The sequence below is a fragment of the Synchiropus splendidus genome, chromosome 5, assembly GCF_027744825.2.
Source record: "Synchiropus splendidus isolate RoL2022-P1 chromosome 5, RoL_Sspl_1.0, whole genome shotgun sequence".
Taxonomy (NCBI): Eukaryota; Metazoa; Chordata; class Actinopteri; order Syngnathiformes; family Callionymidae; genus Synchiropus; species Synchiropus splendidus.
In genome coordinates this window covers 4,589,718-4,615,336 of record NC_071338.1, presented here as the reverse complement: position 1 = coordinate 4,615,336, position 25,619 = coordinate 4,589,718, and the positions used below count along the sequence as shown (strand labels likewise).

General features: G+C 42.0%; 1 protein-coding gene across 13 annotated transcripts in view; it reads left to right on the top strand.

Moving 5' to 3' along the window:
- LOC128758849 (disintegrin and metalloproteinase domain-containing protein 11-like) overlaps positions 1–25,619 on the top strand; it is a 31,506-nt gene that overhangs the window by 4,604 nt on the left and 1,283 nt on the right. For 3 of the 13 annotated variants that reach the window (XM_053865252.1, XM_053865251.1, XM_053865250.1), the window contains exons 7-25: positions 1,217–1,280; positions 12,270–12,406; positions 14,130–14,204; positions 14,585–14,656; positions 15,015–15,181; positions 15,255–15,339; positions 15,409–15,499; positions 16,962–17,013; positions 17,123–17,222; positions 17,291–17,362; positions 18,060–18,152; positions 19,304–19,384; positions 19,457–19,507; positions 19,597–19,660; positions 20,523–20,628; positions 21,270–21,389; positions 21,907–22,075; positions 22,160–22,274; positions 24,833–24,923. In XM_053865252.1, coding sequence (XP_053721227.1) covers positions 1,217–1,280; positions 12,270–12,406; positions 14,130–14,204; positions 14,585–14,656; positions 15,015–15,181; positions 15,255–15,339; positions 15,409–15,499; positions 16,962–17,013; positions 17,123–17,222; positions 17,291–17,362; positions 18,060–18,152; positions 19,304–19,384; positions 19,457–19,507; positions 19,597–19,660; positions 20,523–20,628; positions 21,270–21,389; positions 21,907–22,075; positions 22,160–22,274; positions 24,833–24,923 — 1,805 coding nt within the window. Of the gene's footprint in view, positions 1–1,216; positions 1,281–12,269; positions 12,407–14,129; positions 14,205–14,584; positions 14,657–15,014; positions 15,182–15,254; positions 15,340–15,408; positions 15,500–16,961; positions 17,014–17,122; positions 17,223–17,290; positions 17,363–18,059; positions 18,153–19,303; positions 19,385–19,456; positions 19,508–19,596; positions 19,661–20,522; positions 20,629–21,269; positions 21,390–21,906; positions 22,076–22,159; positions 22,333–22,382; positions 23,314–24,832; positions 24,924–25,619 lie in introns of those variants that run through there. The other 10 variants (XM_053865258.1, XM_053865257.1, XM_053865261.1 and 7 more) reach the window with 8 other exon arrangements.

The window sequence follows — 25,619 nt, the reverse complement described above, 5'->3', positions numbered from 1 at the left end:
ATAAATGTGTTTTCGTTCTGTTTGTGTCGAGATGGCAATTTTGATTTTCACACACATGAATATATGAATATTAATTCCTCTTGTATTCTAAAAATAATATATTATTATTCTGTCATGTATAACAGGTTAAAGGTTAGACAGTCTCGTCGAATGCTGCCAATCCTGTCAAATGTCGAATTTCCGACTGACCTCTCCAGGGACTGCGATATTAAGATGCACTAACATTAAAACTAGCTGAACACAAATGGCAGGATTGAAAGGACGGCTCCACATGTTTTTCAGAAGCTGCCGTGATGGTGTATAATATCATTACATTTTCATTCATCTATTCATGCGATTACTAACAATTGAAAAAAAAAAGCCTCATGGGCCAATAAAAGATCTGTCCATGTTCCCGACCCAAAAGAGTAAGCAAAGATGTCAGAGCCAAGTCTGTGGATTTGAGATCACCCAGGCAGGCGGAGCACCGCCTCCCAGGACATGCTCAGAATAAGCAGCTAACCACTCCTGATTATACCTTAGGTTTGTCAACAGCTTTGTTCGTCAGAGTTTGATTTGTGACTGAAAAAGGATTATATCCCTGCCGTCAGACACAGTGATGAAATGAAGTGCATGTCTTCTGTCATTTCCAAAGTCAGTCAGTGTTTGTAAGTCTGATGTCAATGAGCATCACAGTTCTTCAAGCTTTATTATTCTGTTATTGTAAAGTTTTTTAGGGTCAATCCACAGTATTAGAAGAGACTTGTTTGTCAGAATTATTGACTGTTGAAGTGGTCAAGGTGTCGTTTCTGTTAAACGGGTTTCTGCCATCAGTTTCCGATTCAGAATCTTCTGCTTTCCATCGTCAGACTGCAAGTTATGTATGGAGATCAGTGAAGTACAAGTTGCCGACAGACGCATCTGGAAGTCATCACTTGGCAATTAAATAACCTTGTATCTGCCTAAGAACTTCCGCAGTGTCCGCTAGCTCATCATGGCCTTGGCACTGACCTTGCAATGGCCACCTGGTCACACAAGCTCTCGCCCATTGGAGCAGTGCCCGCCTGTGATTTCCAATGCACCCTATCTGTCGACCCTTAAAAGTTCATATTCAAATAAGCCTGAATTATCTGACTGGAGAACTGATAATGTAACTGCTCAGTCTACAGAGATGCATTTTTCAGTGACCATGTTATCATTAATCTTTCACTTGGGGATATTGTCTGCTTCCCATCAGGACGCAAACCATCATGTTGTGTACCGAATGCCTGCGGTTGAACTCTCCACGCCTCCATGTCCAGGTAAGCTCCAAAACCTAATTTCCCGAGTTTGAATCTTGAAATCGAGCACAGATTTTAGCGTAACTTTTTTCTTCATCGTTAGATATACAGATTGTTTAAATATACTTTTTTGCCAGAGACAATAGTGCTCATCATGTAAGACAAATATATTTACTTTGAATGTTTAGGGTGAAATTTAAAGTGGACTTAATTTACATCAAATGTCTAACGCATTACAAGGTACATGGAGTACGGGAGATGGTTAAATACTGACCCCACACACCTGGCCAGTGTACTCTCCGGCAGATGGTGCAAAGTAACAAACTTAAACGAAGAGTGACACCAAAATTGCATTTAATACTGCATTAAGATAATACAATAGCAAATTGTTCAGTGAGTACAAAATGTCTTATTTAGCTTGCAATGGCTACACAGCTTAGCTCATCTTTAAGATCTTTCATATATCTTTCATGAAATTAAAGCCATTTAGATAATTCACAAGAAGGTGCTTGTGTAATTGGATTTGCACTTATTACACTTGTCCAATCCTCTCTAGATACAGCTACGGTAGGAGCAGTTCAATTGTTACCCTCCCAACACAGTCCCAGCACAGTCCCAGCACAGTTCCAGCACAGTTCCAGCCACGAGAGTGACCCCCCTCTTCTTGAGGGAGCGGTTAAAGTGCATCCCTGTGTGTCACAAGATTGCTGGTTCGTGTCTGGCGTATGCCTTTGTGCATGTATTTTTGAAAGTCATGCATTTTACCATAATCCTCCTTGAAATATCAAGAGGTGTACGTGTTAATGTGTGCGCCATATATTTGACTTTTTTTTTTTTATGTGGCTCATGCCACCAATAACGTCGGCCCGGTCTGTGTGTGTGAGTGAGTCTTTGAGTCCGTATTGAACATGCTGCGGCTTGGAGAACGTGTGGCAAGGTTTATTGTTTATGTTTCAGTCTTTGAACAATACTTTGATATTTCGGGGGAATAGCTCTTACTTTTTCCACCTTATTTCCTGTATAAACAATCATCTCACTAGCAACTTGACAAAAATATCAGCTTTGACGGCCCTTTTGGTGAAGAACCACAAGAAACTGGGGCTCGGGAGCCACGTGTTGGCCAGGCCTGATCTATCTGTTCTCATCCACTTTGATCTGTTCATGAGCCTGGGCCTCTCAGGTAACCCAAAACAAAAGTGTCCCTGACTTTACCTCATGATTCTTATGCTATTATTTGTCAGAAGGAGGCTGAGCAGCACACAGCCCTTTTGGAATTGTAAATGACTTCATATCACGCAATACACACACCCATCCAGACACATTAGCACATGAATATTCCTGTCCATCAAGTCAACTGACCTGGATCACCATTCATTTACCATTTATTTACACTGCACAAAGACGGCCTTTGCTGCACTCGACCTGGGTGTTTGCCTGGTTCGCCCATACCAAGACCCGTCATCTGAGCATAAAAAAATAGTTAGTTACAGTTACAAAATTACTTCTTTCAACATTCACCTTGCACAGAAACAGTGTTCCTCGCAATCCTGGAATCTCATCAACATCATTCAATAATCAGCATGTGAACAGTGAGCTTGTTGCGACAGACAGCAGTGAAAGGCCCAGAACAAAACAGCTTCCCAACCCCGGCTTCACACCTGAGCCTCAAACAACATATTAACACAATATGTTTCTTGAGGCAACATCTTTTTTTTATCACACTTGATCAACTTCTGTCCAGAAATTGTGTGTGATCAAGTTCTGGACAGTGATTCCAGACCAATAGCAAAGCCTTGTTTGTGCTCAAATCGTTTGGGATCTCTGCACTTTGAGTAACCAACGTCAGATGACCATCAATAGTTCCCACATATTAATGAATGAATGTTGCGAGTGGTCACCTCGTTGCACTGGTTTATTTAAATCGTGATTCACGGAAGCAAAAATCAGAACACGACACACAACACTGATATCAGTGCCAAGACGTTCAATGGTGAAAGTGACCGCTTGCAACAATTGCCTCGCTAATATCTTTGATCATAGCTCCAGAGGTCATACTGTTTTGTCCGAGCGGCTTCTGTGCCGAGTGGTGCTTAGCGCGCACGCTCCGTGCATTGAGGAGCCCGGTTTTGCCACGCATGACTGTCAAGTCCATATGGGTTCAGTCTTGTCATTGCAGGGGATTAAATTGCTGCTGCAGAGCAGCAGGGGTCCGTGAAAGGAGTGGTCACAAACCAGTCACAGACCTTTCACCTTTCTTTCGCGGAGGCATCATGGGAAGATGGGAACTTTTGAGCTGCTTCATCTGTATAGATATTCCACTGGGATGTTGGAGACTCCAGCAGCTGTCAACCATACAATTTTATGTATTCATACGAGGTAGACATCATGACTGATTCCTTGCGTCGAAAACCATTCTATCAACTTTTTCTGATTTGCACTGTCGTAACGTTGGTTTGCATTTCCTAATTTACTCTCTTTGGCGTAAATGTATTCTGGTGCTGGGGACTTTATACATCAATATTTAACCATTCATTTGCTCAGATTGGAACAACTCTTTGGAGTGGTCTCCTTTTAGGGCACATTTAGGCAGTTCTGCATTTAGTTTTAAGGCTAGTATTGAACAATGAGGCAAACCTTGATGCTCTAAGATTGTCAATAAAGGTTTCAAGTGAGACAACACGTTAGCCACCTGCTCTGCAGTGCAGACCAATTTTGGCACCGATTTTAGTGATGTGAAGGTGTGTGGTCAAGCTAGAGCCGCATCAGCTTAAAAAACTTAGATTTAGACTTAGACTTTCTTTATTGTCATTGCACAAAAACATATCACTATATGATGGCAACGAAATTTCGATCTGAGGCCTCCAGTTTCCAAAAACAAAACTATACGTCCAAAAATAAATAAATAGATAGATAAATAATAATAAAATAATAATAATAGATAAATACTAGTTCAGAAGATGTACAAATAAACAAATAAACAGTATTGCAGCTAACATTAACACATCTAACATTCAGCAGCCTGACAGCACCAGGAATGAAACTATTGGTGGTTCTGCATCTGATGCTGCGGAACCATCTGCCGGATGGCAGGAGGGAGAACAGTGCATAGTGGGGATGAGTAGAGTCCGCGATGATCCTTTGTGCCCTGGATAAGCAGCGAACATCTGCTATATCCTGGATGGCAGGGAGCGGGGTCCCGATGATTTTCTCTGCTGTCCTCACCACCCTCTGCAGAGCCTTCCAGTCTGATGCATTGCAGCTCCCAGACCAGACGGAGATGCAGCTGGTCAGCAGGCTCTCGATTGTCCCTCTTTAGAAGGTGGTCAGGATGGGGGGGGGGGGCAGGGAAGCTCTTCTCATCTGCCTCAGGAAGTGCAGACGCTGTGCCTACTTAGCCAGGGAGGAGGTGTGGAGTGACCAGCTAAGACCGTCTGTGATGTGCACACCCAGGTATTTGGTTGTGCTCACCACTCACAGCCCTGTCGTTGATGTAAAGAGGGGCATAGCTGTGTCTCGATCTCCCGAAGTCCACGACAATCTCCTTCGTCTTGTCAAGATTCAGGGCCAGATTGTTCGCCTCACACCAGTCCACCAGATGTCGCACCTCCTCCCTGTAGGCCAGCTCATCATTGTCCTGGATGAGACCCACAACCATTGTGTCGTCCGCGTAATTCAGGATGTGGTTGCTGCTATACTTGGGGCGACAGTCGTGGGGCAGCGGTGTGAACAGCAGTGGGCTGACGACACAGCGGATGTTCCGGGAGATGACACTTGACGTGTTACTTTCTACTCGGACAGACTGGGTTCTGTTGGTGAGAAAGTCCAGCAGCCAGTTGCACATGGAGGTCTCCACTCCTAGGTGCTCCAATTTATGTACCAGGTCCTGTGGGATGATGGTATTAAAAGCTGAGCTGAAGTCCAGGAACTGCATCCGAACCAGAGTGTTCTTCTTCTCTAGGTGCTCCAGGCTCAGGTGGAGAGCAGTAGAGATGGCGTCCTCAGTGGAGCGGTTCGGCTGGTACGCAAACTGGAATGGGTCGAATGATGCGGGGAGTATGGAGACGATGTGGTCCTTCACCACCCTCTCGAAGCAGTTCATGATGGTGGATGTTAGTGCAAGCCTCAGTAGCCGCTGCCTGACGAGGCGCCGCCATTTTTTAATATGAAAAAAAAAAAAAACAAAAAACGAACGAACGACTTATCCACACAGACAGTGAGTGTGTGGCAGGACAACATGCACTAGTGCAGTGTCTCCTGGTGGGCACATTATTATGCAATTCATTGTGGGCTTCGGTTGCTGTGAGCGGTCAGCAGGCTGTTCACAGTCACTGTGTAGTCCATCGCTTTGAGACAGGAATATATCAGCGCAACAAAAAAACAAAAGTTGTTGATCGACCAAACTGGACCCACATTCAAAGACTCACTTCACAGAACTCACGGAATTGATACCTATTTGGTGAACTATGAAGAAAATCAATGAGTAATGAGGTGGTTGACTCTGCCTTTGATTGCTACTCATCAAACAGCACAACAAATGTTTGGATAGAATTTGTGATTAAAACTTTCCATGAACTCGCTGCTCAGCCTCTTTTTCCTCTCAGCCTTTGACTTGTGATCATCATCGGGTGCTACGGTACGTAACTATGTCTCGTTCCTGCAAGTCATGTGAGCTTGTTCTTGACGCTGCTGACCAGCACAACGCCTGTGTTGCGTGTTTGGGCTCTACAAATTTGCAGCTGAGAATAAAACCTGTGTGCGCCGCATGTGGGTGACCAAGTCGTGGGTGAGCACGGTTCCAGAGACCCCTTCTTCCCCCGTGGTCGAGTCCCATCCTCCTGCGTCGCTGTGACCCAAATCCAACATCACATGGCAATAGCAGATAGTCATCTTTTTCGTACACTGACAAAAATTTAGCAGTAACCCATTTGACATCACCTCCTTTGAGACAAGCAGGAGAGTTGTATGGAAATGCTTTTTTTGCAATCTGCATTCTCACCTAAACACAGTCGCAGAGTGTGTGTTGGAGTGAGGTCATCTGTGTTGGATGGATTAATGCAACAGGTTTATAGAGATTTCCACTTTTGGTTCTGAAGGAATTAGCTCTGAGATAGGAATTACAATATCCTGTGCAAGGTGGAAGAAGTGACCGGTATACAGACCAACCATTTCGACTTTTGGTAGAATTTGTCATAGACAACAAAGAACAGTGAGGTTTGATTGGCAGAGAGCCAGCTGCATTGTGGAAAAACTGCACAAGCATAACAATCGGACAAATTGTGGCTAAATTAGTCCAGGTTCTAACTGTGTGCCACCACATGTTATTTGACATGTCAGCAGGGTCAACGTTGTTATCAACAATGTCGTCGGTCATGTGAACAGAAGAGATAATGTCATGTCTCATCACTGTTGATAAAAGGAATAGAACTGATTGATTCAGGTGATTGAACTTCAAGGTACGCCGGGGTCAGTACCAGTAACATTTCACAGATGGAATAATAACATGATTCAGAAAGCTGTGGCCTTTGGATATAAAACAAAATTTGAGCATCACATAAGGAGATCTTATCAATACGCTCTGTTAACCCTGACATGTCCTTGGGAACTGTGAATCCCCAATCCTCATCTCCAGGGTGCCAGACAGCCTTTCTTCGTGAGATGAAGCTTCTTGAAGTACTGAGGCATTGAGAGGAATTGGTTCCACCTCCTGCACAAGTTTCAGGGTTGTTTGGCCCATCAGAACTTGCATCTGGCTGAGCTGCTCCTGTAAGATTTGTCAAGAATGTGTCATTATGGCAAAGTACAATCAGTAACACTGTGCTGAAATGAAGGATCTCACCTTTGCAGTTATGCTGCTCTTAAAATATCCCACTAGCCTCCTTGCATCAGTGCGGATTTTGGACAGCCACACCTTGTACGGCTTGTATAAAGCATTATATCGAAATACACTTAATGCTTTCAAGGCTGTGCTTCTTGTGAAAAAGATACATATTGTATGACTAATTATGTATCTTTTGTCTTCGTTTGATTCAGAGGTCAGTCATGAAACAAGGTTTAGGAGGTCCAGCAACAGGTAGCAGCCATTTGTTATTCACATCTGCTGGTGTGCTGATCACATCATACAAATATTTTGTTGCCATCCTACTCTTATGGAGGTAATGAAATCTGAGACAAAACCTTTTATGGGTGAGTTAATTCAGCACTCATGTTTTAAATCATGAAACAAAGAGAAATGTTGATAAACACATCCGTTTTTTTGGGATGTCTTATTAAATCAGACAAGTGACCTTCAATAACAGGAATTGAAATGTGTAAAAGCTCACAATGATAATAAATCTAAATATGGATTTCGTTTTTTTGCTTGCAATGATTCAAACAATTTCTTCATTTTCTGCTCTTCAGTCAGACACTGACCATCTTCACAGTGGGTTTGGGCTTTAATAGGTGAGAAGTTCACAAAGAAAGAAAATGAATTATTGTCAACATTTTATGCACTTAATAATTCATCAGGGTCGATATGTGTGGTTTTGAATAACTAAATCCAAATACATTTCACCAACCGTTTCTCTGATGTCCATGTCCTCTATATCTTCAAGGGTGATAGTGACTGTCTGTAGATAGTTGTCTAACAGCACATGAAAGACTGCTGGACTCAAACCTGTCAGACAAGGACCCCGTGAAGAAACAAGTGCCCTATCATTCTTCCTGCCACAACAAATAGCTCATTTTGAACATGGAATCAAATGATCTGGTTGACCCTTGAAAAGTGCTGTATCACATGCTGGCCCTGGGGAAAGAACAATAGATAAAGTTGGCTTTTAAAATTTTGACATACATTGTGATAAAAAAAAAAATCAGTCGTCCAACCATACTGCACCTTGTGCATTGCCATAGTTAAGAAATGTCGGGTGACACCATCTCCCCTGGCTCCTTCTCCTGTGAAATGCAAGTGCTTTGAATGATTTACCACCACTCTCTGTCTTAACTCTAATGTCACTTGAACATTTGTTCAAGAGATCCATAGAGCTCTTGAACTCTTGAACTTAACAGATGGCCTTTGAATCCAGAATTTTATATTAAATAGATTTGTTTATACCTTTTTACCTTGGATCAAGAAACCCTGTTTTGCGTCTTGCGACTTTTTTTGCGTCATATACACTACCAATCAAACGTTGGGACTCACCTTCTCGTCTGATTTCTTGGCTGTTTATTAATAACAGATTCTCACTGAAGACATCAGAGCTATGAATTAACACGAGGAATTTAAAAAAGTGAGTAATTACTCAAAACACATTTTCTATTTTAGATTCTTCAAAAATCTCCACCTTTTCTTTGATTACTGTTTTGCCCTTTCTTGGCATTCTCTTGATGAGCTTCATGAGGTCATCACCTGAAAATTGTTCTCCTACTGATAGATAGATAGATAGATAGATAGATAGATAGATAGATAGATAGATAGATAGATAGATAGATAGATAGATACTTTATTAATCTCCGAAGAGAAATTCCCATTTCACCTGCAGCATGACAGGTGGATAGTACAAATAAAGACAAGAAAAAAGTAAAATAAACAACAGTCCAGCATGTGAATGTGTGTGTGTGTCGCGAAATAAAGTGCATGTGTGTCTATGGTGTGAGTGTGTAGTGAGTCCGTAGTGTATTTGTCCATTTTATTGTCCTCCCTGAAATATGTTGAAGAGCCGAATGGCGTGAGGGAGGAACGATCTCCTCAGTCTGTCTGTGGAGCAGGACAATGACAGCAGTCACTGAAACTGATCCTCTGTCTGGAGATGGTGTTGTGCAGAGGATGACTAGGATTGTCAATGATGGACAGAAGCCTGTTCAATGTCCGTCGCTCTGCCTCTAATGTTAGGCTGTCCAGCTCTGTGCCAACAACAGAACCTGCCTTCCTCACCAGTTTGTCCAGGCGTGCAGCATCCTTCTTCTTCAAGCTGCTCCCCCAGCACACTACTGCATACATGAGGGCGCTCGCTACCACAGACTGGTAGAAGATCTGTAGCAGCTTCTTGCAGGAGCAGGTGGTTGGAGTCGCACCATGTGACGAAGTCCTGCATCAGTTTCCTGTACTCATCCTCTTGTCCACTCCTGATGCACCCTGATCCTGATGAAATCTCACGAGTGGATTTGTTGCACAGGTGGCATCCTATGACAGTTCCACATTGGAAATCACTGAGCTCCTGAGAACGGCCCATTCTTTCACAAACGTTTGTCAAAACAGTCTGCATGCCTATACACCTTTGGCCAGGCCAAGTGATTATGATACCTGATTCTGATCACTTGGATGGATGAGCAAATGCTTTTGGTAATATAGTGTAGATAACAACAGAAAGAACTAAGATGGACACATAAAATTAAAAGCGAGAATGGTTTAAAGTACAAAATACATTTCAGATAAATGGCTTTAAACTTTCAAAAAAACATAGCCCTTGTTGGAGTCTTCAGGAGATTATACAGTATAGGTGCTGGTTCTGGCTTGTTTAAGTTCTGTTTGGCCTGGTGTGTCGGTCAGAACATGAGGAATGGAGGTGGAGGTCCGGTTTCAACACTTTACTGAAGTAGTAGCACAGCAATGGTAACAGGTGTTATGACGTATTTAGGTAGGTGTGGGTGTGTTTGTGTGGTTCTGTAACAGAAGAAAATGATCAATAATGAATATGCATATATACAGGCAGTAGAATGTGTCTTACATAATGCAAACCCAACATTTCTGCAATAATATCATTATTTAGATTATACAGAGTACAGCACTCTCTCGCAACATGTAGGCCATGGCAAGACAGCGCAACACTTGGCAGCACATGTGAATTACCAGCAAACAACACAGCCCTGCAACAGTCGTAGGAATGTGGTGAAGGGAACACGTACGTTAGAACACAGTAAACCTCCACAAATAAGTACCCCGAATTCACAAGTGCTTTATTGTTGCTTTAATTAACTCTTCCTATTAGAACATATACATTCTCAAATTCTCAAACTTAAAAACCAAACTGGGGTGGAAACCATTCAAGTCCAAACCATTTAAACAATGTTTAACAATGAGGATAAGGCTTGGCTGCTGTTTCTTGTGTAGAGGTCAGTCAGGGCGCTGCAAAAATACGCAAAAATACAGCAGCCGTAACACTAGATGACTACCTAGGATTCCCTAAATCCCTAAAAAATTACGCAGCACTGTAAGCTGCCGTCTGTGAGCGGCAGAGCAACAGTTAGATTCCAACATCATTTGTTTCAGAGAGCTTCCCGAGACAAGGTGCAGCTCGTATTTAAAGCAGAACGGACTTTGTCTAGAGACAGAGTGTGCTGTGTGATAACCCCTTGTTTTTTCTAAACCACGCAGAACTTATGGATGAAAGAGCCACATCTGGCTCCGGAGCTGTGGGTTGCCGATCCCTGGACTATTTTGGCTTTTTAAAACTCCAGTTTCAGTTACATGCCGGTCTATGACACAATGTTGAGGGACCAAGTGTCATCCCCAGCCACATGCACTGGCTCCAGCCATTCAGGATGTCCAGGTAATCCACCTGCAGAGGGAGGCATTTGAGCCGATGAAGCCTGTCTTGAAGCGGAGCTGGGAGAATCATATTGAAAGCAGAGCTGAAGCTGTTGCTAATCAGCATCAGCATCAGCATCATCTGTAGTTTGTGACTACTTTGAGTCCTTTCTATAGTGCAGCTGAGTCATTGGCCGAGAGCTGCTGCCTAGGTTTGTCTGAGTGTATGGCCTTAGCTTTCTTCAGCTCCCTCCGTAATCGATATTTCAACTCTTTGTAGCAGTTCCTGTCCCCACTCTTGTGAGTGCATTTCTCCCGTCTAATCTGTGTGTCCCTGTGAACCAAGGTTTGTCATTAGCATAACTCACCTTGGTGAACGTTGGAACTATGGACTCTTCACACCAACTGATCCATGAAGTCACAGTGTCTGTATACTCGTTCCGGTTTATTGGTAGCAGCCCTGAACAACTCCCAGTCTGTGGTCTCCATACAAATCTGCCGCTACTCTATAGCTTCACTTGTCCAGATCCTCATGCTCTTCACAACAGGCTTTGCAAGATTCAATCTCTGCTTGTATGTGGGTACAAGATGAACCATCAAGTGGTCAGAGAGTCTTAGTGCAGCTCGAGGGAGGGCGGTATAAGAGTTGCGGAGCGATGTGTAACAGTGATCCAACACGCTCTGGTGGGACATTTTACAACCTGCCTGTACCTGGGAAGCTCCTCCCTCAGATTCGCCTAGTTGAAATCACTAAGCACAGTTACAGAGGAGTCTGGAAAGGTTTGCTCCACATGCAGGAGCAGGTCCGTTGGCACGGGCTGTGCCTCATGAACGTCCACGCTCTGATGTGGAAACACTGAAACACGCTGATGTAAAAACACACTCCTCCGCCGTTAGTTTTGCCGGTGAGCTCCAGAACCTGGTCTGTGAAGCTGGAATCCCTCCAGATGAAGCGCATTGTCTGGGATGAGTTCGCTCTACCTCGTCTCCATGAAATACAAAACACAAGAGGAGGAAAAAGTAATATTTTGTGCTGCATCTGTTGTTCAAGGGAGTCAATACAATTATTTAATAAGAAAATACAAAAATATACCAAATAGACCAAAATGAAAGAGGAATCATGACAGCATCAAGTGTTTCAAATGCTTTTTAGTTTATTTGTCTGTAGTTAAACCATTGATGGTACAAAGTACAATTTTGCAAAAATTGATTCCCCAATGCAGGTTGGCAATTTGACAGTCACAAGATATTACATTTTCTATTTTGTTTTTCGTCCTTGATTCAAGGTGTCTTTCACTCTTCTCTCTCTGTCCCTCCGTGTCACCCCCTCCTCTTCCTGCCTGCACAAGCCCTGTGTTCAAATGGCTGTGCATGTGTAGTTGCTTTGGTATTGATTACTTCTCCATTGCACTAAAATAGAATTACCATCAATCTCTGGACTGATGACTCACCAACCTTCTATACCCTTCGCCATTTCATTAAGCCAGTGTGTGCTTCTTTGTCAGAGTGCGTCCAGCAGCAGACCATCCAAGACAGTAGAGGGGAAGCAGAGCTGGAGGTTGGGAAGACTGGCTCAGGAGTCAGTTGGACTCAGGAGGAGAGACCTGCCATTTCAGAAGAATTGAAACGTTCAAAAAGACAAGTCAGTCATGCACACACTCACATGTTTGTTTTTCTATCCTTGTGATGACATTGTGAGGTTTCTCATTGCCGTAATGCTTACCACAGCCTCTCACCCTAAACCTAATCATCCAAAACAAATGGCTTAACCGGGACTCTAAACCAAACTGAAACCAAAGTCTTCATCCTCAAATTGAGGCTTAACCTTGTGGGGACCAGCCGAATGTCCCCACAAAGTCATTACATGTACACGCACACACACACACACACACACACACACACACACACACACACACATACACATACAGACACGTGTAAATGTGGACTTGCGTAGTCTGTCGTACTTTGGTATAGTGTATTTTTAGATAGCGTTGCCGTATAGCATTACTATCTTGCCATCATTCTAATAATGGATACTAGTGGATAATAGTGGTAGTTAGAGGTTGATAGTGTCTGTAAAAGATTCATTTCAACAAAAGTTCTACTCTCATCATGGTTTGGGTTTGCTGATATGTTTCAAGGATGACACGACAGCAGCTCACCATCTCAACAGCATCAGAGTCACATACAGTTAGCTGAAAAACAAACAATGCTAGTTAAGCACCTGAACAAAGTATTTTTTAAATTATCATGTGTAGATATGGAATATTTGCAGTTGCAACCTAACTGATCGACAACCTTTTTTTTTTGGTCAAAACACTTGTTGGAGTGACTGTAGAGTGTCTGCAGTTGGTGTGTTGTTCATGTATGTTTGTGTGGCCGCTGCATGTGGGAGGGATTGACGAGTGATGTCTCTCAAAAAGTTACCAGTACCAGTCTGTACAGTTTGGCTGCGACAAAGAAATAAACCAAAGTAACGCCCTGTCCAAGAATTTTCTTGTCCCTGTCCTCAGCTGGAGCTCGGACAAACCGAGCACCTCCCTGACAGGAAAGGTTTTACACTTATCTTACAATGCATTCCCGCTACAAAGCTTGTTAAACAGTGGATCGTTTGTTCTCAAACTAAATTATAAAATCAATTCATGCTGATTTATATGACAAAAAAAGAAATAAAAAAATCAAATCCATCAGTCAATTAGGTTGCAACTGCATTGCCCTGGTTCCATCTGGTTTTGTCTGTATCAAAACCAACATGATTGACTGCTAGTATTATGCATTGCATGAGTTAGCTCGTTGTTAACCTTGATCATTTCTGAGTTAATAGTACATAGATTGTCTGCACCAGACCAGTGCTACTGATGTGGCAGTCAGTCTTCCAGGCAAACTGGAAGCTCTTACTCTTTGACATGTCGGCGTATTCATCAACTGGTACACCTCATGGCCATCAAAATAGTCATTGGTTGCAGCCCTGGTAAAGTTACAATTCAAATATCATAATAAAGTGCAGCATTTCTTCAGGTTAACTGACAGTCGTACAACCTGCTTCTCTGCTAAGTTTAATGAACAAACAACAGCGCACCCATGTTTGGATGGCAGCTCATGTGAGCGCAGTGCTGGAGATGCCTTATTGGTCTGACAGGGAGATTTGTCTGTTGCACTTCTACTTAACTTATTCTTTACACATTCTTTAAACCGCAACAACATTCTTTTTTAGTCTAACTAAAACTCTAATTTCACAAGCCCATGGAATAGAATTTCACTGACATCAGCATGTTGTGTACCTGTAATCTGTAACTGTCCTTGGTGGAGGGTATTGTGGGGCCAGACTTAATCGCCCCAACATTGTGGGTGTGTGATACATACAGGTCCGTCGAGGCCATCGCACAGTCCAGACGGAGACCAAGTACATTGAGCTGATGGTTGTAAACGACCATGAACTTGTAAGTAACAGCCCTGAGTAATTTATATCATATACACATTACTCCAAATAATTTATCCGATATTGAAGAGACAACACCAGAGAAACAGAGGAGAACTGGAACTTTTTAAACATTAGGGAACATAGTGCTGTAAAGTCCTGCTCAGTAATTCTTAATTTATTCTTACAGTTACTCATGCTCTGCTTCATGCTTACAGCATGATTGCCGGAGTGGAAGAGTTGAAATTGAGAGTTGAAATAAATGTTTATGTTACCATAACACAATGCTTAAGGACTGAACGTCAGTATGATTTTGTTATCTCCTTACAGTCACTTTTCATTTTCATGCTGTCTATATCTGAAAATTTTAAATAAAGTAACTTTCCTTTCCTCTCCTTTTAGTTTGTCCAGCTCCGGCACTCAACCACTAAGACCAAGAACTTTGCCAAAGCAGTGGTGAACATGGTAGATGCGGTGAGAACTCGAATAATGAGGAATTACTTAGGAATAAATGCCTTGCTATTACAGGCTCATTTTTAATCGGAATGTGCAATTATAATAGCATCTTCATGGACAATAATTTATGGGATTAATGTTTATCTTTTTATTGTGTATGGCCTTGTTTTACCCACAAACTTGGAGACCAGGTGACCTGTCAACGAGAGCCTGATCATCCACGTTCTCAATGCTTGGAGAAAAAAACTGCATGTTTTTTTATTTATTAATTTAAAAAAGTAACTCTCATTACAGTTACTTGCGAATACATTTGTACGCGACTGTGTGTCTCTGGTGCTCCAGAGACACACAGTCAGTAAGGAAACTGTGTGCTCAGATTTACAAGGACCAGCTCAACACTCGAATCGTCCTGGTGGCCATGGAGACCTGGTCATCAGAGAACAGGATCTCCGTTGGGGACGATGCCCTCCTCACACTGCGGGACTTCATGAAGTACAGAAGGGAGAGCATCAAGGAGCGCTTTGACACCGTGCACCTGCTCTCGTTCGTGGTCCTCGTTTCTGCCTGCATGACGTTTCCCATCCGTTCTTCTAATGGACGTTTCTGTTTCCTTCAGTGGGAGGACGTTCATGAACAACCGTGGTGAGGCTGCTTACATAGGGGGCATTTGTTCTTTCAGCAGGGGTGGTGGAGTCAATGAGGTGAGACTTTGTTTTCCATCAGTGTTGGCGTGAATTAATTCTCCCGATTTCACTTGTGTGTGCCTATAGTATGGTGGTGTTGGACCAATGGCCATTACCTTGAGTCAGAGTCTGGGACAGAACATTGGCATGCTCAAGAACCAGGAGAGATCTTCGGCTGGTGAGTCACTGGGACAATTGCTATTGGGTTATTCACAGTTATATATCGTGAGTTTGTGTCTCAGTATTTACAACAGTTTCTCCCCCTACTTGGGGGACAAGCAAAAACTGTCCAAGACACCTCATGCACACTTCTCTCTACATTTATATCAGCAAGCACTCTGAGGACAGTGACAAACAACACTCTTCATCAGTCTTTGTCTAACTGCATTTTCATTCGATATCCATCTCATATTCAACTGGATTGAGATTCTGGCCTATTTGCTTGACATTGTTGAATGTGTTCCTCTTGGAAAATTTGCACCAGTTTCCTCTATGGCAAAATGCATGATTTATTTTTCTCCAAAAAGCACTGTCATCAAAATCTTTGTCCAAAAATGTCAGGTAAAATGTTGATGCAATGACAACCCAGTGCTTTACCTGACAGGCAGCAGATTTGTAGATTCAGTGAATATCTGTTTCACACTGTCGTCTGCAGCCCACCATTACTTTTCATTAACCCGATTGTGTCCTTGTTTTTCTTTGAAGTTCTTAATGATGACTTTTGTTCAATCGTTGATGGTTCTGCAGCATCACATGGGCATAAGCGCAATTTTCGAGACCTGCCTCCAGGAGATTCGATTGTTTCTTTGGCCTCATCTAGTGAGGTAAAAGTGAATCAATGTAGTCAAGTTGTTCCCCCCATATTTCTGCTATTGTTACTTGAGGGCAAGGCAGATTGGCGTTTCTGGCTCAACCAAGCCAATCGCCTCTGGACTCTGTTGTGGAGGAAGATGGTATCTTCAGTCAAACGTACGCTGGCAGCAGCCTACGTAACTTGGTATGTAACTGGTAACTAACTTTTTTTTGTCGGCATGATATATCCCCCTCCCAGGTTATAACCTTGACTGCACACATCCAATGTGTCTGGCCCCTGTCACATCAATGACTGGAGATTCATTTGCTCCTTTTCTATCTCTGAAACCACAATGAAAGGACAGAGTTGTTATACATTTGATGTGGGATTGAAATAATCACCTTCTTTCTCACATTCATAAGCCTCAATGGTCATTTGTCTCTCCTCCTTTTGCCCATTATTTCCATTCCCAACATTCTTGGGCTAACGTCCTCTCTGCCTCCCCTCTCCACATGCCCTAATCATCAGAGTCTGACCTCCCCAACTTCATCTCCAAACCTTGTCAAATGGTCTATCCCCGGTTTTCATAGTGACTAGGAAGGACAACCTGCATGGAATCCCAGTCGTGACAAAATAAGGAAATCAATAAGGAAATAAATGAGGAAATAAAATGAGAAATTCGCTGTTGAAAGTTGAAATAAAAATGGCAAAATAAACAGAAATAAATATAAACAGAAACATGCTAAAATGAAAATAAACTAATAAATCAGTGTGATTCATTCCATTGTGTGATTCTTTTTCAGTATGCTTCCCAGTCATTGTGAACTTTTGTTTTGTCTGTGTACAGCTGGCTGCAGATGCCCTGACCCGTGGCTGGGGTGTATCATGGAGGATACCGGGTATGGAATTCAAGATGTAAACAATTTGTTGTAGATACTATTTGAATTCTTCAATTTTATATGATCACAGTTTCAGTGAGTAATGCCCTTTCCCCCCTTTTGCATGAAGCTATTACCTGCCCAGGAAGTTCTCCCGCTGCAGTATTGACGAGTATCTTCGCTTCCTCCAGCAAGGGAGTGGCAGCTGCCTCTTCAATAAGCCCACACGAGTAAAAAGAGCGTCTCTTCTCTTTATCAAACCATGCCTTTATGAATGAGCAAATATGTGGTTGTCTAGCTGCTGGATCCACCGGAGTGTGGGAATGGATATGTGGAGCTGGGAGAGGAGTGTGACTGTGGATCGCTCTTGGTAAGCACTGTATGCACTCACAGGCTCATCCTTAACAGTGGGGATATCTTTGAATTTCAGTTTACTTGTTATTAAGTAAGCATTGTGTGTGAACACTACATCTTTGCTGAGTGGTGTGAGGTGTGCTGGAGGAGGTAGGGGGGCGTCAAACTGAGAATAGGTGTGCATCAGGGACCAGCTGTCAGACCCTTCCTATTTGACATTGTTGACAGAATCACTGATGTGGTTGGTGAGGAGCCTCCATAGGCCATGATATTTGCTGATGATATAGTGATCTGTCGTGAAGCTAAAGATGAGTTGGAGGAAAAGTTGGGCAGGCAGAGGTACAAGCTGGAGAGAAGAGGAATGTGGAAAACTCTGGCTTGCTGCGCAACCCCAGATGGGGAATGTGAGAGGACGAGTAATTCGCAAATCTCCTAATAATTCGCAAAAATCAAAGCTCCTTATAGGTGTAGCAGCATAAAAATGTTAATTCAATCAGGCAAACATCTAGACAGCACCCCAAATCTGCTGCACAATACATGCTTAGTACTTTGTATGTGCAGATTACATCATGCCATTTCCCAGATCATTTTATTTTGAATTTTAAAGTGACTTCCAATGCTGCATAAGCACCTTCTACAAAGGCCTATAGTTGGCTGTTCCCCTCATTACTCCGTACCCTACTTTTACATCTGTACTCATGTCTGTCCTGCAGGAGTGCGCCAAGGATGGAGCTAATTGCTGTAAGAAGTGTACACTGACCCACAATGCAATGTGCAGCAATGGCCCATGCTGCCGGGACTGCAGGGTGAGCTACATGCCTTTAAGTAGGACTTACGAAAGTATAGAGAGTTTCATGTGAGTTTTTCAGTCACTATACATTTTCCTTGAAGTCCAAATCATTGAAAGTTGAGACTATAATCATGTCTTCTGGCCTTGTGATGGTGCATGCTATGCAAAATGCTGGCAGTAGAAGGGCCTTGTAGTCATTGTACACACAACTTTCTAAGACTACTACTGTGGTTCTAACGACAATCATACTCAATCACCAACTAATTGCCAAAATCAAAACAAAATCAAACCACTTCTGAAGCTCACATGTTCACTTGTAGCCAGTTATTTATTTATTTATGTATTTTTTTTCAGAAAAAAAGAAAGTTTTGTTGTTAGTCAACAGAATAACTCATGCACAAATCAACCTACACTTTTTGAAATTTTTATTATGACGGCCAGAATAGGTTAAAGAGAGGTTTTTGTTTATGAAAAACATCTTTACCCCCTAATGTATGCACCTGTGTACACTTAGCTTGCACCAGGGTATGACCCCTTTTGCCATGAGATGGCATTTTGAACTCATCTCTGATGCTTTATTTGTAAAATATAGGGCTTTAAAGAAGATGTTTTAAATGTTTACAGTCATGAATAACAGCCTGTGATGAGGTTTCTAAAGTATTAGGTGCACAATTTGAGAGAGCAGTGCTGTGATGTAATCTCATACGTAATGGCTGTGTTAGGGTTAGGAATCGTATTTCTTCAGTCGTAACTAGATTAGGGTAAGTCCACAATTTATTTATGGTACTTTATTAACCGCAAGGCATAAATTATCGCACATGAGAATTCTTTACATCTTCTTTGAAGAAAGTTCTTTTTCGAGCCACCCGTCTTCCTTTGTCCTGTTGTGGACATTGCTGTCTTTTTCAGAGGGCCCAGCCACATAGGGAATGACGATGCCAATGCATTGCTCGGCATCTTCTTAGTTGTCTATCTTGTTCCTCTGAGGGCATTAGCTCATTTTCAGGTTGTCATAACCAACTCACCAGTTCATGGTGCTGTGTATTTGTCTGATAATGATGATAAATAACTGTGACCAGGCGATAGGTGAGGAGTGGAAACATTCATGTCATTGTCTTTGACTGCTGTTGTCATGTAATAGTCTTTGACTGCTGTTGTTGTTGTCAGTACGAGCTCAGAGGTGTGACCTGCCGTGAGGCTGTCAATGACTGTGATATCCCTGAGACGTGTCCTGGTGATTCAAGCCAGGTGAATTTTCACCCAAGTAATTCAATTAAAAAGGACTAGTCGGCTTCCTGATCCTATCATATTCTCTTTCAGTGTCCTCGTAATGTCCACAAGCTGGATGGCTACACATGTGATGCTGGCCAGGCAAAGTCTATTATTTGATTTATTTTATTTTTATTTTTCTAAAAAGTCTAATTATAGTAATGAATCGAAAAAAATGCTCTCATCAATAGGGCCGCTGTTACGGAGGCCGTTGTAAGACCAGAGACGGACAGTGCCGAAATCTGTGGGGATATGGTATGTTGTGATCATGGTGAGAGTGAATGCTTTGACTTGTATTAGAGTAAACACAGGTTTATTTTATGCCGCCAACCTGGTCTCAAGGCAATTCTTTCATGTGGTCACTAATATTTAATCTATTGAATCGTGCATGGGGTCACGAAAAATGCCTTTTTTTACGTTCTGAACACGTAAAAAAAATGAATGGGGCTCCAGACGCGGCTCATTCACATGCTATAACGTCGTACTGCTGCAATTTATTTGAGCTTCTCCGACCTTGTTACAACAGGATCCCAGGGACAGACAAACCAGTGGACCTACTTCTGAACAGGTAAGTTGTCGTGTTACTCTGGTCCTCACTTCTTCTAGCCTCATTTTGATGGGAAATAACTTTAAATTAAATTGTGAATAAGAACCAAAATCAAAGTCAAACTGGTGAAATTAGTGACTCGTGTGGCTGCAATGTTGTAACAGGGGTCGGAGAAGCTCAAATAAATTGCAGCAGTACAACGTTATAGCATGTGAATGAGCCGCAATTGGAGCTCCATTGATTTTTTTCGTGGTCCACAGAACGTCAAAAAAGGTTTTTTTCGTGGCCCCATGCACGATTCAATAGATTAAATATTCGTGACCACATGAACAAATTGCCTTGAGACCGGGTTGATGCAGTAGTTACAATGTTAATGCTTGATTTTGAGAAGGCGTGACTTGTGTCACTCTAAATGCAAATATTTACATACTTATATTTATATTTATGTTTATATTATTTACTTTTTGCTTTGTATTTCTTATTTACAGCACGTTTTATTTTTTTTAATTAGGCTTAAGTGTAAGTTCTTAGAGTTAAGCTTCAATTTGGAGGACTGACTTGTCTCCTCAGACTCTGCTGACAAATCCTGCTATGAAAAGCTGAACTCTGAAGGTTCTGACAAAGGAAACTGTGGTGTGGACAGCAGTGGACAGGGATGGGTTCCATGCTACAAACAGTGAGTGGATTCCAACATTTCACATACTAAAATCAGTATAGCCATAGCTGTTGCTTTACTGTGTTGTTTTACTGTCTTGAGTCTGTCAACAATGGTTGCTGAAATGTGTTCCCTCTGATGTTTCATCTGTTTTCCTCATGTTGTAAACATGCACAGAGGTGTTGATGAACTTCAGTTCTTCACTTTAAACATTATATCATTTCAATTTATATATTTATGCCATTATTTTAGCCGTTAGCGTCTCGATATATATGCCATGTGGCCAATACTAGTGAAAACTGACAAAATCACGTAACACAATGGATTCCTGTTAACGATGCGTTTAGATTTTTCTCATGAATATTTGTAAATGCACAGATGGTGATTTACAAATTGTCAATGGTTTACACATGTGTTTTGATATCCACAATTGTACATTTAATATTTGCAAGTTGTATTTTGGTCTTTACAAGTAAATGTGTGTTTGTAAATATGTAATTTTTCACTTTCAAAACAAAAATATGTTTATGAAACAGAAAATTCCGTTAACGAAAAGAGATTTGCATTTGTGGATCAGCAATTACAACTCAATGACTCAGATCACTGCATAACAATAATCCACTGCACGTTTTCCCCACTTCTAATGTGTTGTCTTCTTCTAGAGATGTTTTGTGTGGGTTACTGCTGTGCACCAACCTGACTGAGAAACCCATGTTTGGTGAGCTTCTGGGGAAGCCCACTAGCCTAACTATCCATCACAACAACAGATACATGGACTGCAGGTGACCAGACTCTTCACTCTGTAGTGGCCAAGATAGTAATGTACAATTTACGGGCCACACGTCAGCCTAGCGGTTAACACTCTCACCTTGTGCCAAGAAGGTTGTGGGTTTGATTCTCGGACTCTCGAACTCTTGGCCTTTGTGCATGGAGTTTGCATGTTCTTCCTGTGTGTATGTGGGTGTTGTTAACCATATGGAATCCTGGAGAGAGGCAGGTGTAGGGCTGGGCCAGTTTCTGCCTTCTTATTGGCCTCTTTCAGATGTCTCGCTCTCTTACCCTTTCTTGTGTTCTGTGACACTGTCATTGTCTCAGACTGGTGATTGCGAATTATAATTTTTAGGCAGCTACACCCACTGGACGTATTTGGTATATCATTATATGCAATATCCACGAACATCGGCTACTGTCTGTGCTGAGATACAGACGATTCACTGTGTCAGTTGTTGATATTTGCTGGAGAGAGTGATGTCATCTTGTCATCGTATAAGTGAACCAGCTCTCCCGTCAACTCCATAGAGCGGGTCATGCTGTACTTGACGACGGTGTGGATCTGGGATATGTGGAGGACGGGACACCGTGTGGGCCCAACATGATGTGTCTGGAACGGCGCTGCCTCTCTATCATAACTTTTAACCTCAGTAAATGCTCAGGATCCTCATACTTGCATGTCTGCTCACATCATGGGGTGAGGCAGCCCTTTTGACTGGCTCAGATCTGATCGCACTGGAAAATAATGACTAGAGTTGACAGCAGTATTTGTACCCGACAGACCTGCAGCAATGAGATGAAGTGCATCTGTGATGCTGACTACACTGGGAAAGACTGCAGTGTGTTTGACCCCATCCCTATCCCCACCCCACCTGACAACCCAGAGAAGTACAGAGGTCAGACACTTGACTTTCAGTTTGACAATGATTATCCCATAGTCTGTGCATGTTTGTGTGGTGTACATGTATGTTCATGAATTGAATTGAATCTGCAATTCGTTGTAGATGATCCAGTAGCAGTCAATTCTGATGCTAAACATGACCAGCAGTGCTTGTCTCTACTAGCTAGGTAACTTCAGTACCCTTGCTTTAGCTAACAGGTCATTGGTATGAGCTCTGTAATCTTCCCTGTACATTATTCTAACAGCCTTCTTCTGTAGCAGAAGCAGTTGTTTTGTGTTACTTTGGTAGGTGTTCCCTCACACCTCAACTCCGTAGAGCAAGTGTGCAAGTACAGTGCAGTGTTGTCAACGCTCTTTCATTCAAGTTGTACTTTTATTAGTTGTATGACCTGTTACAATGGGAGCCTTTCGTCCGTACTGAAACCAAGAAATTATGACAGACTGAAGAAACTGTGAGCAGCGAGTTTAAAAGCGGTTGGACCACATCAAGCTTAAAATCTAAAAGGGAACTGTCAAAAATGCATAAAATACTGGGCCCAACTGTTAAAATTTTACCTTTTGGGGGGATCACATCAAGTGCAGAGGTAGTTATTTTCTTCCTGGTCAAAATCTTAGCTAAAACATGCAAGGTTGGTGAATAAAACGATGGAAATCAGAGCTGACGCTGCAGCTGATATAAAATGTATGTGACAGTGTTGGCAACAGAAGTGCTAGATTTTTCAAAGGGAAAGATGCTGTTTAAAACCTGGAATAAAACACAGGGGGTTGACTGATTTGTTAAAATGAGATTGGAAAAATGACATCTTTTTTCTTCCTTAAATGCCATCTGCTAGTGGTTTAACCACTGTATGTGGATATTGTAAGATAACATGCAGCTTCCTGGTTTACTAGAGTGAAGCCCATTGGTTCAGCAATAATCAGTGTTTATAGATAGTAGAAAAGACAGATGCAGATAATTGCAGATTTTCTTGTTGAACAAACAGCCATACAGATGGATGAATGACTGAATGAATGATTGAATGAATGTATTTGTGGGTGGGTCAATAAATACAGTGCCTATCATAAGTATTCACCCCCTTGGATGTTTTACCCTTTTACTGCTTTCATAAATCAATCATGGTCAATAAAATGTGGCTTTTTTAACACAAAAATGTATTGGAAAAAACTCAAATGTCAAAGTGAAAAGAGATTTCTACAACGTAATGTCAATGAAATAAAAATATATAAAGAAATAGAATTGTTTGCATAATTAATCACCCCCTTTTTAAGTTAATGGTCTAATTCAACAGAGGTCCATCAAATTATTGTAAATAGTCTCACAATTAGTGAAATGAAGATCACTTGAGTGGTGTGGGTGTGCTTCAAGTGACTGAGTCTAAAACACCGGTGTCCAAATAGTCCAGCTGGTGGCTCAATAGTCTTGGCTACAATACAACACCATGAAGACAGAAGAACACTCCAAGCAACTCAGGGAAAGGGCGATTGAGAAGTACAATTCAGGGAATGGATACAAAAAAATTTCCAAGGCATTGAACATCCCCCAGAGTTCAGTGAAATCCTTTATCAAGAAATGGAAAGAATATGGCACTTGTGTGAATCTGCCTAGATCTGAGCTTTATGGGAGAGTGGCAATGAGAGTGGCACTGTTGAAGAAAAGTCCTATTAGATCTCAACTAGAGTTTGCCAAAAAGCACGTGGAAGACTCCATGGTCAAGTGGAAGAAGTTTCTTTGGTGTGATGAGACCAAAATAAAGCTTTTTAGCCATCAGACAAGACGTCATGTTCGGTGGAAACCAAACACTGCACATCACCAAAAACACACTGTTCAGCATGGTGGTGGTAGCATCATGCTGTGGGGATGTTTCTCAGCAGCCGGACCTGGAAGGCTTGTAAACATAGAGGGCAGGATGAATGCTGCAAAATACACTGAAATCCTGGGGGACAATCTTATTCAGTCTGCACGAGAACTTAGATTTACTTTCCAGCAAGACAATGATCTGAAGCATACTGCAAAAGCTACACAGGAATGGTTAAAGAAGAACCAGGTAAATGTTCTGGAGTGGCCGAGTCAAAGCCCAGACCTCAATCCTATAGAGAATTTGTGGCTGGACTTAAAAAGGGCTGTTCATGCCCGATACCCACGCAACCTGACAGAGCTTGAGCGGTTTTGCAAGGAAGAATGGAGCAAAATTGCTGTGGGCAGTACAAGACTTATCGAGACTTATCCACACAGACTCGCTGCTGTGATTGCATCCAAAGGTGCATCTACAAAATACTGACCGGAAGGGGGTGTTTAATTATGCAAACAATTATATTTCTTTGTATATTTTTATTTCATTGACATTACTTTGTAGAAATCTATTTTCACTTTGACATTGAAGAGTTTTTTCCAATACATCTTTGTGTTAAAAAAGCCAAATTTTATTGACCATGATTGATTTATGAAAGCAGTAAAAGGGTAAAACATCCAAGGGCGTGACTACTTATGATAGGCTCTGTATCTTCGTCTCAAACACTGGTAGTGTCCACTGACTGACATCTTCCATCCTGTAGGTCCCAGTGGCACCAATATCATTATTGGTTCGGTTGCTGGTGCGATTCTGGTGGCAGCAATAGTTTTGGGTGGGACTGGCTGGGGATTTAAGTAAGTATTGGGTCGCTGTTGTTTATTATATCAATCAAAGTATAAATTTGCCAATACTTTTTGTACTTTCCCTCTATATTCAGAAGTTTTTCTACCCCTCCTGTATTCTAGCATGTAAATCACAATATGTTGATGGATATAGAGCAGCAGTGCTGGCGGTACTTGTACGTCCATTCCTATTGGGCCACTGTCCTGCAGCGTTTTCTTCCTATGCTGTTATTAAGGGTGATGTCACTTCCAGTCCATTAGGCACCGAACGTCATTAGAATATACTGTCGATGTTATTAATGGGAGAGTAAAAAAGTTTTCTCAAATGACTGACAATAACGTAATCGAATGTTTACACAGTTTTGCTAGCATGTGCTAACCTTACCACTAAGTTGTCTTGTTTTCTCAAATTCTAACTTACCTTATTAGCTTCAGCCATTTCCTCTTCTCTCTTTCTTTCGCAGGGAAGCGATAGAATGAGAGGTTAGAATCTTTTTTTTGTTTCACTTCTGTTAAAACAGAGTGGAGCACAACATGGAGGCATATTGACAAGACAACATATTGACAAGAGAGCAGTTCGGACCCAGTTGCGACGTCAGGACTGCTAGAGACGTCACGATTTAAAGAGCGGATAGCCAAGGTCTTCTTTATGTAGAGGAACAATTCCATTTCTCAGAGGGTTCTTTGGCATGAGGGGCGATTTTAAAC